Source organism: Rattus norvegicus, chromosome 15 (genome assembly GCF_036323735.1).
Source record: "Rattus norvegicus strain BN/NHsdMcwi chromosome 15, GRCr8, whole genome shotgun sequence".
NCBI lineage: Eukaryota > Metazoa > Chordata > Mammalia > Rodentia > Muridae > Rattus > Rattus norvegicus.
In genome coordinates this window covers 2,733,865-2,746,977 of record NC_086033.1, presented here as the reverse complement: position 1 = coordinate 2,746,977, position 13,113 = coordinate 2,733,865, and the positions used below count along the sequence as shown (strand labels likewise).

Below are 13,113 nucleotides of genomic sequence, written 5' to 3'. Positions count from 1 at the left end.
GGCTCCATTATAATCTCTTGTTAAATTTTTTAAAGTTATTTTGAGGAAGGAGACTGGAAATGTCTTCTTTCCAGATCTCAGCGTCTTTTACAGAACTGTAGACGTGTCAGGCTAGAAGGATTCACAGCCGTTTCTTTAAAGTAAATAGAGGGAAGGTTGCTCCTCAGGAGAGATGGGCTGAAGATTTTGGAATGTGGTAGGGCAGCTTACATAGTAGTCGTCTAAGAAACTATTGCTTAAAGTGAAAGAAAGCATTAAGAGGAAATATGTTGCTTGCTTTTGATTGAAGATGGCCAAAGTCTATTACTTTTGAAAATGCAGAATTATTAAAAAGTTTGTGTTGTAGGATATCTGCAGGAATAAATAGCTCTAATATGACATGAATTTCCTTAGTGACTGAAAACTAAGTTACAAAGCACAGAAGGAGGCTCTGAGGCAGAGAAATGCCCAGTGCATGAAACTGAGGTCGTCTGTGCCGGCGATGTGTGACTTGCCGGAAGTTAATAAGGGGAGAAGGAGTAAATGGTTTATTTTTAAGCCATTTTAAGGGTGGAATTTAAATTGCTATTCTTTAAAAGTTGAGTTTTTAGTCCTCTTAACATGGGGAGGCAGTGAGCTGATCAAAGTAGCCTCCAGCCTCTCCCTCCCAAGCATATTCTTCTAGCTAACAAGTGCGCTGTGCTTGTGTTGTGTGCCGTTTGGGGTGGGGTGGCTGATTGAGAGGCCCTCAGAAGAGACTAGAGTCAGAGGTTAACTGCATCTGCCTGGGTGTCTCCCCAAGCCTGAGGCTATAACCATTTGGCAGCATTTGACTTTTTCAACATCTTAAATACAGATGTTTTGATTTTTTTTTTAAAGAGTAGGGAATTGTGTACTTTTATTAATGGTATTGATGATTGATATTGAATGTTCTTACTTCAAAAAGCCAAATCTCCTGGTGAGTGGAATTTTATGAAGCACCTGTTAAGCTTTAGGGAGGAGAACCTTTTTGGCAGGAACCCAAAATACATATTTAAACAATGAAGCTGCCAAAGTCAGGAAATTATAAACCAGTTTTGAAATTACAGAATCTGCTTCTTTATTACCCCTCGGGCTTCCCTCTGCAGCGTGGATATAAGTTCTCTCACATGGGATTTTCTAATGTTCTTGCTATTTAAAGACTAGATTTTAAAAAAAGAAATAATAATCAAGTTTGGAGACCTCCTTGGGGTTGTGTGAGAAAGGGCCATTAGCTTTGAAGTGGAGCTGCTTTCCAGAGCCTTGGCTCACGCCGTTCCCTCACGCATGGAATCCTGGTCCTCTTCCTCTCAGGGTTTCTGCAGACTGGACGTGTAGAATGTTGCTGGGGGAAAAAAAAGTGCCCAGGGTTGTGTGGAGCAACACAGTCCTCAAGAAAACTGAGGAAACCTGCCGAGGGTGGCTTCTTAACTTCCTCTGTCTGAGTCTGTCTTCTTCAGCTCCCGAATTCCATGCCTGGCCCCTCCTTTTAGAATTGGAGCTCTGTGACCCAGGAACTGGGAGGCAGTAGGATGTTCTCGGTCTATCCTAGTAGTAGAGATCCTTTGCGTGCTCTGTAATGAGTGAGTTTGTCAGGACAGGGTCTTGCTTGGTACTGGCCAGACTCCTGAATCCTGTGATCACAGGTGTGCGTCACCCACCGCCTTACAAAGCTCCACCAGTTTTTTGTGTAGCCATCTGTTTTTGTTTTATATGGTTTCTCCACACAGAGATCAGTTGTTTGAGCCTGGGGACCAGTGTACAGCGCAGCGTACTCAAGAGCTTGAGACACATGGAGGTTGGCGACCGTGACAGGGCCTTCAAGTCCCGGAAGACTGATAGTTGGAACTGAGATAAACAAACTTCAGGTTTATTTCAGGGAAAGTCATGTAGTCATTGCATATATTCATGGAAGGAAGGCAGAGACAGAGAACAGCTAACGTCTCTGACCTATTTTATTTTCAAGTTCCTAAGGCTCACTGGTCGGCATCAGTAGCCATCCATTGAATAAAGGGAATAAGAGTTTTACAAATAAAGCACTATTTATTGACAAGCAATCGATTTTTATTGCAGGACACCCATCCTGTTTGAAATTTTGTCCTGAATTAACCGCAAATGTGAAGGCCTTGAGGTGGCAGTGCATCGAGTGCAAGACGTGCAGCGCATGTCGAGTCCAGGGCAAAAATGCAGTGAGTACGCTCCTCACATCCCAGCACCAGTGAGGTGACTGATGGGGGCGCACTTCCTCCGACAGAACGTTGCAATGGTTGAACATTGGTAATGGCACCACACCAGGAAACTGGCTCCTTCATTACATCTTAAGGTTAACCTGGTAACTTGAGGATGTTGCTGTCCTGCATTGGTCTCGGTCTCAATCAGTCTCTGATCTGTTATATTACAGGACAACATGCTTTTTTGTGATTCCTGTGATAGAGGATTCCATATGGAGTGCTGTGACCCACCACTTTCCAGAATGCCAAAAGGTGAACTTTCAAACCATATTAAAAACGGGTTGGGAGTGAAAGTGCGTGGTAGAGCACTTGCCCAGCGTGTGTGAGGACTGACGGAACTCCCAGCTCTGTGGAACAGACAGACAAGCAAAGTAGTTCAGTACTCACCTGCTGACCTGATTCTGACGTCTGGGGGTTCCCCTCCCCACCCCATGCTGTGCAGGTTTCGAACAGAAGAGAACTATAAAGTCCTTTGTTTAGGGTGACAGACATAACACAGTAATTCAGACCTTGGGAGGAAGAAGACTGTCTTGTCAAGAGTGTATAACCCTGTCTATTACCCCATAAAGGAAGTGGATTTTTTATTTATAAACTTCACGATGACAGTGATGACTTCAGAGTCCTAAAACAGGGAGCCTTCTCCAGGGTTTGGCTGTTGGTTGACGTTTAAATGCATGAACATCTGAATTTTCTGTATCTGGTGTAATACGGAGTTTTCTTCTCTGTTTATTTGTGTAAGTCAGCCTTGTCCCGGCCCTCATGTTTGCAATGTGTTTCAACATTTGAAAATGAGTTTGCCCTTTTATTAATATGTATATGTTGACATTGCAAAGGTATAGAAAAATACAAACATAAAGGGACAAAACAGTTAACAAAGGTTCCCTGCTTCTGCACGCCCTTTACAAAGGAGCACTCTGCTCTCATGTGTGCACCGAGTCCCCTCAGTCGTAGATGGTAAGCATTCTCATGTCATTGCTCGCTCGCTCGCTCTCCTAAACATGATTTGCAAGAGTCATGTTGAGCATCATAACACGGAGCGGGGTTCCAGACCTGCTTGTGGGCCATGAACAGGCTTTGTTGGCGCGATTCTTTCCTGTTCTACCTTGAGTTGTCTCAATGGGGCATGCATGCTTTGAGTTGCCACCCTGTCACTGCTCCCTACTGTCACGTGTTCTAATTTGCTTTAGTCATATGCAGTCAAGATGCTTCCTGAAGGTATTTGATTTTGCAGCCTAATATATAAATGAACCATAATTGATTTAATTAACCAATTCTCTATGGTAGATCCTTCAGCTGCAAGTATTTCCCTCACTCCTGAAGGTAAATTTGTAGAGAGGAATTCTCTAATGAGAGGCTACTGACTTGAGAGGCTGTCAGTTTTATACTGACCACCAGTGTGCGAGGAATTATCCTCGTGACAATGCCACTGGGCCACTGGGCCACTGGGCCAAAGACATACTTCCTTTTTACCTCTTAACATCTTTAAAACAATTTTATTAGTTATTATGAGTAGTAATATCTTAGATCTGTTAAAACTACAGTCTTAATATTTTAAATCAGTTCGATAATAAGGGAAAAAAAATCATGGACTTTTTTCCCCCTTTTCGTTGAGGAGACCCTGAACTTGTATATTTGGTTATTGACTCTCATTGTTGTACCTGTTTTATGCTTTAATCCTTTCCCGTTGAGGTTCACATACTTACAGCTTTGGTTTTACATAAATAGCGATCAGACTTAGACTCCTGATATTTGCCACATTTAATTTTCCACATAGGCTTGCCTAGGTTTATGTGATTTCTCTCCCATCCCAGGGAAATTATGTTTTAGTAGAGAGATGTTTGAGCATTGAGCTCTTTTGAACTTCTTTTCTAGTTAGCCTATGAACTTTCTGTAAGAGGTTGTTGTAACTCACACCTGTGATACCAGTACCTGGGAGGCTGAGACAGGAGGATATAGAGTTCAAGGCCAGCCTAGGCTGCTTGAGACCTTGTCTAATGGAGAAGGGTGGGGTGGGGGTGGGGCTGAAATGTTCTGGTGAAAAATAGGAAGTAGCCCTTCTCCTTCCAGGGAGTTCATTGAATTCTTTCCTCACCCCCCCCCCCATTTGAATTGGGGCTTGGTGATCTACTAACTTGTCTATAATATTCACATCTTTTGTTTTTTTTTAATATGCTAGACATGTAATTTCAATTATTATAATTCCAGAGTATTTAAAATTGTTGTTTTAATTTTAAAGTACTTAAACTCATAACCATTTTAGTATTGGAAATTTCCAAAAGCAATTGATCAAAACAAACAAATATTTTTTTCCCTAGGGAAGTTCAAGACTCTGATTGACTTAAGATTTTTCTCCCAAGTGATAGGAAAGAAATAAAAGATCAATAGCTTTTGACTTGGGCTGGAGAGATGGTTCCGTGGTCAGGAGCATTTGCTGCTTTCCCAGAGGACCAGGCAGTCCACGACCACCTATAACTAGTTCCCGGGGACACAGTGCCTTCTCTGACCTTCCTGGGCATGTACACATGGCATTCGTATACCGACAGACAGACAGACAGACAGACAGACAGACAGACAGACACACACACACACACACACACACACACACACACACACGTTTTCCGGGGTGAGTATGAGATGGTGGGTGGCTTAGTGGGAAACAGCTTTAGGGAAGAGGGGTAAGCCAGGGCCAGCCTCTGCTCTCACCACCTTGAGCTGGTGTCTTGACCTTCAGCAGTGTCTTTTCTGAGGAGAGCAGCAGGGAGTGACCCACTTTTCTAGAGAAAATCTGCATACAGGCGTCCTTGGTCAGAGTACAGCTACAGGTTGATATTTAATATCTTCGACTTAAGTGAAACATTAAATTTTTTTTTCATATATATATTAATTCAGGGATGTGGATTTGCCAAGTCTGCAGACCAAAGAAAAAGGGAAGAAAACTACTTCATGAGAAAGCTGCACAAATAAAACGACGATATGCAAAACCCATTGGACGACCGAAAAATAAATTAAAGCAACGATTGTTGTAGGTTGAGATCTTATTAAAAGAAATCTTTTATGTTGTGCTTTAAAACATGTAGGTAATTGTAACCCCTCGAGTCTTGTCAGGGTTTTTAGCATAATTTTTCTAAACTCAGTAAGGAGTATTTCCCTTTGCATAACTTTGGGATTTCCCCTCAAAGATAGCATTTGTGACTCCACTTGGTATCCGGGCCCTCTCTTGGCTGTAGCTGTGATGCCGAGTGACTTATTTCAAGATGGAGCTGTGGCAAAGACTGCCAGCTCCCTCAGCCTTTCTTACTGGCTGAGCAGAAAACAGCTTAATTTTGTAAATATTTCCACAGGAATTCCTTTAAACCAAAGAGTATTCTGTTCATATCTTTAGAGAGTTTCTTTATCATTCCAGGCAGCATTAAAAAAACAAACAACTCTCCCCTCCGATGCCTGCCAACGTGATGTTCCCACTTTGCTTAGATTCCTCCTCCAAAATAGTAGCTCCTGAGACCCCTGTAAATGACTCTCCTGTAAAAGTCCCCTCGCCCAGTGCAGGCCTGTGCAGAAGCACTGATAACGTACTTTGCAGTGAACCCACGTCTACTGCGATAGTCCCGTTCCCAACTTCTTTTTGTTGTCTAGTTGTCACTAAAGGCTAGCTGGAAAAAAGATGAAGAGAACGTGTTTTTTAACCTCTGTAGACAATAGATTCCACCGTTAGTGTAAGAAATGCATACACAGGGCTGAGTGTGGTAGCACACACAGTTATTCCCAGCACGTGAGAGGCAAAAACAGGCAGATCTCTGAGTTCGAGGCCAGCCTGGTCTACAGAGTGAGTTCCTGGACAGCCCCGGCTGTCTTGGGAACTTAAGGACAGGGGCCGTGTGCTTCATAAATGGGAAGGCATTTTACCTGCCTTGAAAAAAACCACTGACTCTTACCTGCATATTCTTTTTCCCCTTATTTCACCTGAAGAAGTCCACTGTAGTATTGAAGCTCACCCGCACTTCATCTTCCAAAGGAGAAGTAGAAAGCCAAGCTCCTTACTAGAGGGCTTTATGGTTTTTGTTTGTTTGTAATTTCTTTTAGCGATATTTAATGAAAGCCCTTTACCTGGAATGGTAGACATTTTTTAATGGATTTTTGGTTGTTAATGTCTAGAAACAAATATAAAACATTTATGAATAAAATCTTTCATGTTAGTGTCATTTGAAGTAGAAGTTATGTTTTTGCTTTTTTCCCTTTTCCTGGGTAGGCATTGTTCTTGAAATGGAACCGTATCTTCAAGGTCCATTTATAAAATCCAAATTAGAATATAAATCTTCTAAACAAAGGACACAGCTGAAAATTGCACCTGGCACCTATCCTAACTTCTGGTTTGTCCAAAATTGTCCTTTGAGCTCAGGAATTTTTAAGGCAGTCTGGGGAGATTTTCTTTTACTGCTTTATAAGCCCAGTCTCCTTTCTGGCCAGTCTACTCCCAGATCCAGTCCAGATGCAGCCTTAGAATGCAGCCGTGTTAGGCTGGGTGAGGTGTTTGTCACTAACCTCACTGTGTCTCTCAGTGACACCAGAGATCTCAGGGTCACCTGATTTGGCTGACGTAGTAGTGCAGGCAAAGTTCCTGGCAGTTGAGCCACCTCAGATGAACTTACAGAAATTGGTTCATTAAATCTCTGTGTACAAGATAGGCACTAAAACGTGTTCTCTTTGTAATTATCTAAGGTGTTCTGACACTTCGTTATCATACCATCCTCAGGCTTCCATTTCTCCATTAGCTTCCAGCTAAGCGAATAGCTCTGAGCCTCAGCCTTGTCATGATCATATGCAAATGGTTCTGTTGCATACATTTCTCCTGCAACATGGGTAGCTTCCCAGGGCTGCCCAAGGGAGGTGCGGGCGGTCAGCTGCCATTCATGTCAGCAGCTGTGTTTGTGGAGTGACCTCCGATAGCAGTATGGCCAGAAGCCAGCGTCACACAGTGAAATGGCAGTCAGAGTAGGAGGCAGAGGTCCTTCCGCCGAGTGTCTGGTAATGACCATGGTAAATGTGCTGCTTCTCCGCCAGACTCCATGTCATGTCCGACTGCTGCAGCTTCTCTTAATCATTCCTTCAGGTTTGGTTTTGGTTTTTTGGTTTTGTTTTTTTGCAATTGTCCTTTTTTCAGCAATCTTTTATGCTGTAGTTGTCTTCTCCTAGTATTATTGGCTGTTATCATGCTAAGCATAAACCAGAAGAGTATACCTTTATTTTTATTTTTTAGTACAAATTTATGGACATACCCAAATTGTACTTCTGTAGATGTTTTTCGAACCAAGTGAGAAATTACTTCTAACTAGAAATGAGGGTATTCTTCTACTGTGGGTCACACATCCTTCCTCTAAGACGTCTTAAAGGACATTTCAGGGAATCATAATGACTTGTGACAACACTGGGGATGACTTTTTTTTTTTTTTTTTTTTTTTTTTTTTTTGTCTAGTTATACTGAAAGCATTGGATGCTTTTAGTATCTGCAAAATTCCTCTTCCTTGTACTGAACTCGGGTCCTCGTGGATTCTCCTAGTACCTGTCGGACAGGCCCGGGAGAATCCTGACACACACGTAGACTCCAATATCTTTTCCAGCCAAGAAACATGTAGGTGGTGGCTCCTACAGAAACCCATTCTTAGGGTTGCAGGGGGCCCGCTGAGGTTCCAGTAGGCTCATTGACTGTGCATCTAGTTTCTATAGAGTTGTTATTAGACGCCTTCCTAGTTGTGTTATTAATGCTGACACTACTCTCTAAATTCTTGCCTAGGTCTGTAACCAGTGATGAAGGATCCGTGAATGCATTCACAGGAAGGGGGTCACCTGGTAGGGGTCAAAAGACTAAAGTCTGTACCACACCTTCATCTGGTCATGCTGCGTCTGGGAAGGACTCAAGCAGCAGATTGGCTGTTACAGACCCCACCCGGCCTGGTGCCACCACCAAAACCACCACCTCCTCCACCTACATTTCTGCCTCTACACTTAAAGTTAACAAGAAAACCAAAGGGCTCATTGATGGCCTTACTAAGTTTTTTACACCATCACCTGATGGTCGCAGATCACGAGGGGAAATAATAGACTTTTCAAAGCACTATCGTCCAAGGAAAAAGGTCTCTCAGAAACAGTCATGCACTTCTCATATGTTGGCTACAGGTACCACACAAAAGCTAAAACCTCCACCTTCTGCACTTCCGCCCCCCGCCCCCATCTCTGGTCAGAGCCCCAGTTCACAAAAGTCCAGCACTTCCACCTCTTCTGCCCCCACCCAGAGCTCCTCCAGCCGGTCCAGTGAGCCCTCTTTTAGCAGCCTAATTAACAGCAGCCAGCTGAAGGCACTCTTTGATGGACTTTCTCATATCTATACCACTCAGGGACAGTCTCGAAAAAAGGGACACCCAAGTTATGCACCACCCAAACGCATGCGTCGTAAAACCGAATTCTCTTCCACGGCAAAAGCTAAAGCCTGTTTCTTTGGAAAAAGAGATTTTAGGAGCAGGTTTCTCTCTCACTCCTCCTGTAGCTGGGGGATGACTAGAGGACATATTTTTAAAGCCATTGCTCACTTCAAGCGAACAACTTTTCTTAAAAAGCACAGGATGCTAGGCAGATTAAAATATAAAGTGACCCCTCAGATGGGGACCCCGTCACCAGGGAAGGGGAGCTTGGCAGACGGAAGGATTAACCCTGATCAGGATAATGGTAAGCAAAAGGTGAAAGCTTCAGCCCAACCTGTGCCCGCCCTCCCCCACCCCAGAGAGCTGAGAGGTCCACTCCTCCCTGACACAGACTCAAGCTCTGTCTGTCCTTTCCACTTTGACACACATGAGTGAGACTTTGACCTTTTCCTAATGCGACTAAACCTCCAAAAATGTCCTTCCCACTAATACCCTCCGGCCTCCCGTTACTTCCATTCGTAGTGGCATTAGGCACTCCCCTCCAGATACCTTCATAGTGTCGCTCCTGGCTCTGTAGTCCGCATGAATAGCCACCGCCATGCTTCTGCCGTGCTCTCTCCCGTGTCGCCTTGGCGTGTGCTGGCGGTGCTCCCAGCCAGGTGTTTGAGCTCTGCCTCTCCCTCTGCTCCATGGCTTTCTCATGACAAAGTTCACCCCGCTTCCGTCTCGACAGTGACTCTGTGGAGTGTGCACTGGATTTGAGTGTGTTTGCATGTGTGCCCATCCACCTTAGGAAGGAGACCGGTTTCAAAGTTGAGTGGACAAATTGGTCCTGACATTTGTTACTCTTTATCCAACAAAAAGCCAAAATATGTCATTTGGAAAAATTGGTGAATTTTATGAGCTCAAAACTAATGATGATAATGTGATAACTAGACATCACGTCTTATCTTGGTTGAAAAAGTATGTTTGCTTTGTATCGTTCTTAATTCCCCTCGTATTTGTTCTAGAAAGATGACAGTGATATATAGTAGAGAAAGAGTTACTGCTGGATCTGTGAGCAGGGCTTAGCTCTATAAGTTGATGCTGCTCATTGCAAAGAAGAGCTCCCATTGCCCACCGTGCTAGTTTGGAACCGTTTTTTGGTAATATGCACCGCCCGCCCATGCTTCAAATCAGTGAACACACTTTCTGCTGGTTTTGAATGACAGATACTGAAATTAAAATAAGCATCAAACAAGAAAGTATGGATGTAAATGTGATGGGAAACAAGGATCTCGTGACGGAAGAGGATCTGGACGTGTTTAAGCAGGCCCAAGAGCTGTCTTGGGAGGTAAGTCCCAGGTCCCACACAGCAGGAATGAGAGTTGCGCAGTGGGACTGGAGAGCCCTCTCTGGCTTTTGTTGCCCTTTTCGTTAGCTGTAGCAGTGAACATAGAGTTCTCTTCTCTTCAATAGGGGAAGACTGCACTGGCCTCACAGAGTAGACCAAAGCATGCTAGTTACACAGATAGAATGATAATAGCTGGCCATGGTGGCACACGCCTCTAATCCCAGCATTCCAAAGGCAGGCATACCTCTTAATTCAAGGCCAGCCTGGTCTACAGAGCGAGTTTCAGGACAGCCGGGGCTACACAGAGAATAACCAAAAAAGTAGTGATGGTGGCGTGGCCATGAGGTTGCTCGGTGGGTAAAGGCATTTGCTGTGCAAACCTGACAACCAAGTCTAGTCCCCAAGACCCATGGGAAGGGAGAGCCAGCTACCAAAAGTTGTCCTGACCTACACAGAAGCACCGTGCAGCTCATGGGCGTGCACACACACTCGAAAACACAGAATAAAGAATAAGATAAGACTTTTTAAAGGTTTCTAATAACTTTTGTCCACATTTGGAAAATACTGATTCATATTGTAACTAAAAGCATATCCTTCTCAGTTTACCAGTGGTCCTGACACAGATGGCTAGCCATGTGAAAGTGTGTCCATTCTTAACTTTTTGGCATTGATGAGCACAGTGTTGTCTTTTATAATCAGTTGAAGTCATCTCTAGTAATTTCTCAAAACGGTTCCACTTAACATGTCAGCTCAACTTCGGTTACTGTCAGCAGACATGAAGACGTAAGGCTATAGACCTCTCAAAGACATGCAAGTAATTACTGTGTTCTACTGTCAGTAGACAGTAGTGTGTGGCCAACCATCCCCTCTTCCCTTCAGATCACGCTGTCTGCTGTGGCCTTCTAGCTTTGTTCTTAGCAGCATCCAGCCCTGCTAAAGACTCATGGTGCCTTTGATCTGAAGAACTAGTACGGATTGTCATTCCTTATTCTGCTGCCCCTGACAGCCCCTGTGTTTGTTCTCTCCTTCAGCTAACCAAATGCCAGATTCTCTTTAAGTTTTTTCTTTGTGTGTGGAGTGAGGATATTCCTACGGAAAAATAAGGGACAATAGTCACTATCTGAAAGATAATGCAACCCTAAGCCCTTTATAACACGACAAAGCTTAGTTTTTAAATTGCATTAATCTCTTTGTCAGGGGGGAGGGGGCCTGCATACCAGTGCCTTGGTGCAGGCGTGGAGGTCAGAGGACAGTTTACAAGAATGCTTTTTCTTTCATGTGGGTTCTAGAAATCAGATTATCAGACTTGGCAGCAAATACCTTACCTAAGCCATCGTGTCAGCCCCAAAGCTAGGGGTTTTGTCAAGAAATATGTCTTTTTATTTGCGGGACAGTATACTAGACACTGAGGCTCCTGCACTGATTGTGCAGACCCGTGTGGCTTGCTTCGTGGCAGGAGGGGAAGTAATAGGACTTCTCCACTTCACACGGCACAACTCATGGGGGCTGCTGCGCAGCTTCCTGTGGTGTGGAGCAGCTGCCACGCCAGGGATGCACTGCAGCATGTAGTTCTGCCAGGTACACAGACTCTGGGACCCACTGACTTCACACCATCACCCCTGTGGCATATTTGTTAGGCTATTATTTTGCATGCCTATGAGTCATGTACAGAGATGCGTAATGTTTTCTGTTTTAACGACGTGGAAATTCATAATTAAGATCAATGGCATGTTTGAGTAGCTTCAAATCAAAAAGGAGAAACAATGAAAAAGAAACACTCTGTCTTCTTGGAACTTATCCTGATTTGTTGTCATTGTTGTTTATCAGAAAATAGAGTGTGAAAGTGGAGTGGAAGACTGTGGTCGGTACCCTTCAGTAATAGAGTTCGGAAAATACGAAATCCAAACCTGGTACTCCTCGCCTTACCCACAGGAATATGCAAGGTACGGACCGAGCCTGGCAGGCAGGCCGTGTGGGTTGGAGAACTCCGTTCTACGGCAGGAGTGATGTGATTTTGCGAGGACACTAGGGTTCCGAGGATGTGACTCAGTTTGCTGAGTATGCGTGAGGCCCGGGTTCTGCCATCTAATGCCACATAAAGCCGATCATGGTGCATGCCTTGCACTTGAGCACCTTGGAGTGGAGGCAGGAAGATGAGAGGTTGAAGGCCTCGTTGTCAGTACATATTTCATTGATAGCCATGAACTTGTCTCCAAAGACCAGGAATGAGTGAATAAGTGAGTTTCGGTAGTCAGTCAGGAGCGTTTGCATTTGCATACTTTTGCGGTGTGGTTTTGCACTGTTAGCATATATTCATTCCCTCACTCTTCAGAACCATGGGTATTAGAAATTTCTTTTTGAGCCAGGAGGTAGTGGCACACTCCTTTCATCCCAGCACTCAGGGAGGCAGAGGCGGGCAGATCTCTTTGAGTTCAGGGCCAGCCTGGTCTACAGAGCTAGTTCCAGGACAACCAGGGATACACAGAGAAACCCTGTCTCCAAAAATCCAGGATAAGTAAATTTTTCTTTGACTTTCTAGGCCATCCTGTTTTTGTTTGGTTAGTAGGACAGTCAATTGCTGGTTTTATGTAGAACCAGATCAGAAAAAGCAATAGTCGTGTAGCGGTGCTGACAGACTCCCTGCACTGGAATTCTTTTACTTGAGGGTTTAGGTTTTATCGATAGTTTCTTGTATCTCATTTTTTTCATGGTTCTTCTCCCAGAAATTTAACAAAATAGAAAAAATAGGAAATAATAGGCAGCAGGAACTTTCAGAAATCCTTCCTCAAATCTCGTAAGGCCATTTACAGCCAACATTTTAAAACGAACAGAAAATGGTGTCAGTTTCTCCCTTTTATTGATCTAAGATTAACTCTAAGTGTCTTACCAACCTACCATATCACCCAACATTTCTTTTCTTCTGATATCCACATCAAGTCACACGGTATTCGTAGACTCTTGACTTTTACCCTCCCAGCCAAGACTACAAAGTGAGATTACATCTCAAACAATGTTTTCGTTTTTTTTTTTTTAATTTAAAAAAAAAATTCTAAATCTCGGTGGGAGACCAGTTTAGCTGAGATGTTGAGAATGATGGTGAGGTAATAGGAGACAAGAGGCCGATGTCTGCCAAATGCAT

General features: G+C 43.8%; 1 protein-coding gene across 13 annotated transcripts in view; it reads left to right on the top strand.

Moving 5' to 3' along the window:
• Kat6b (lysine acetyltransferase 6B) overlaps nucleotides 1-13,113 on the top strand; it is a 172,909-nt gene that overhangs the window by 114,466 nt on the left and 45,330 nt on the right. For 5 of the 13 annotated variants that reach the window (XM_039093710.2, XM_039093707.2, XM_039093708.2 and 2 more), the window contains 6 exons: nucleotides 2,071-2,186; nucleotides 2,399-2,480; nucleotides 5,118-5,250; nucleotides 8,017-8,945; nucleotides 9,853-9,974; nucleotides 11,802-11,917. The exons of 1 other annotated variant lie outside the window; for it this stretch is intronic. In XM_039093710.2, coding sequence (XP_038949638.1) covers nucleotides 2,071-2,186; nucleotides 2,399-2,480; nucleotides 5,118-5,250; nucleotides 8,017-8,945; nucleotides 9,853-9,974; nucleotides 11,802-11,917 — 1,498 coding nt within the window. Of the gene's footprint in view, nucleotides 1-2,070; nucleotides 2,187-2,398; nucleotides 2,481-5,115; nucleotides 5,251-8,016; nucleotides 8,946-9,852; nucleotides 9,975-11,801; nucleotides 11,918-13,113 lie in introns of those variants that run through there. 7 more of the 13 variants (XM_039093712.2, XM_063274841.1, XM_039093711.2 and 4 more) reach the window with 4 other exon arrangements.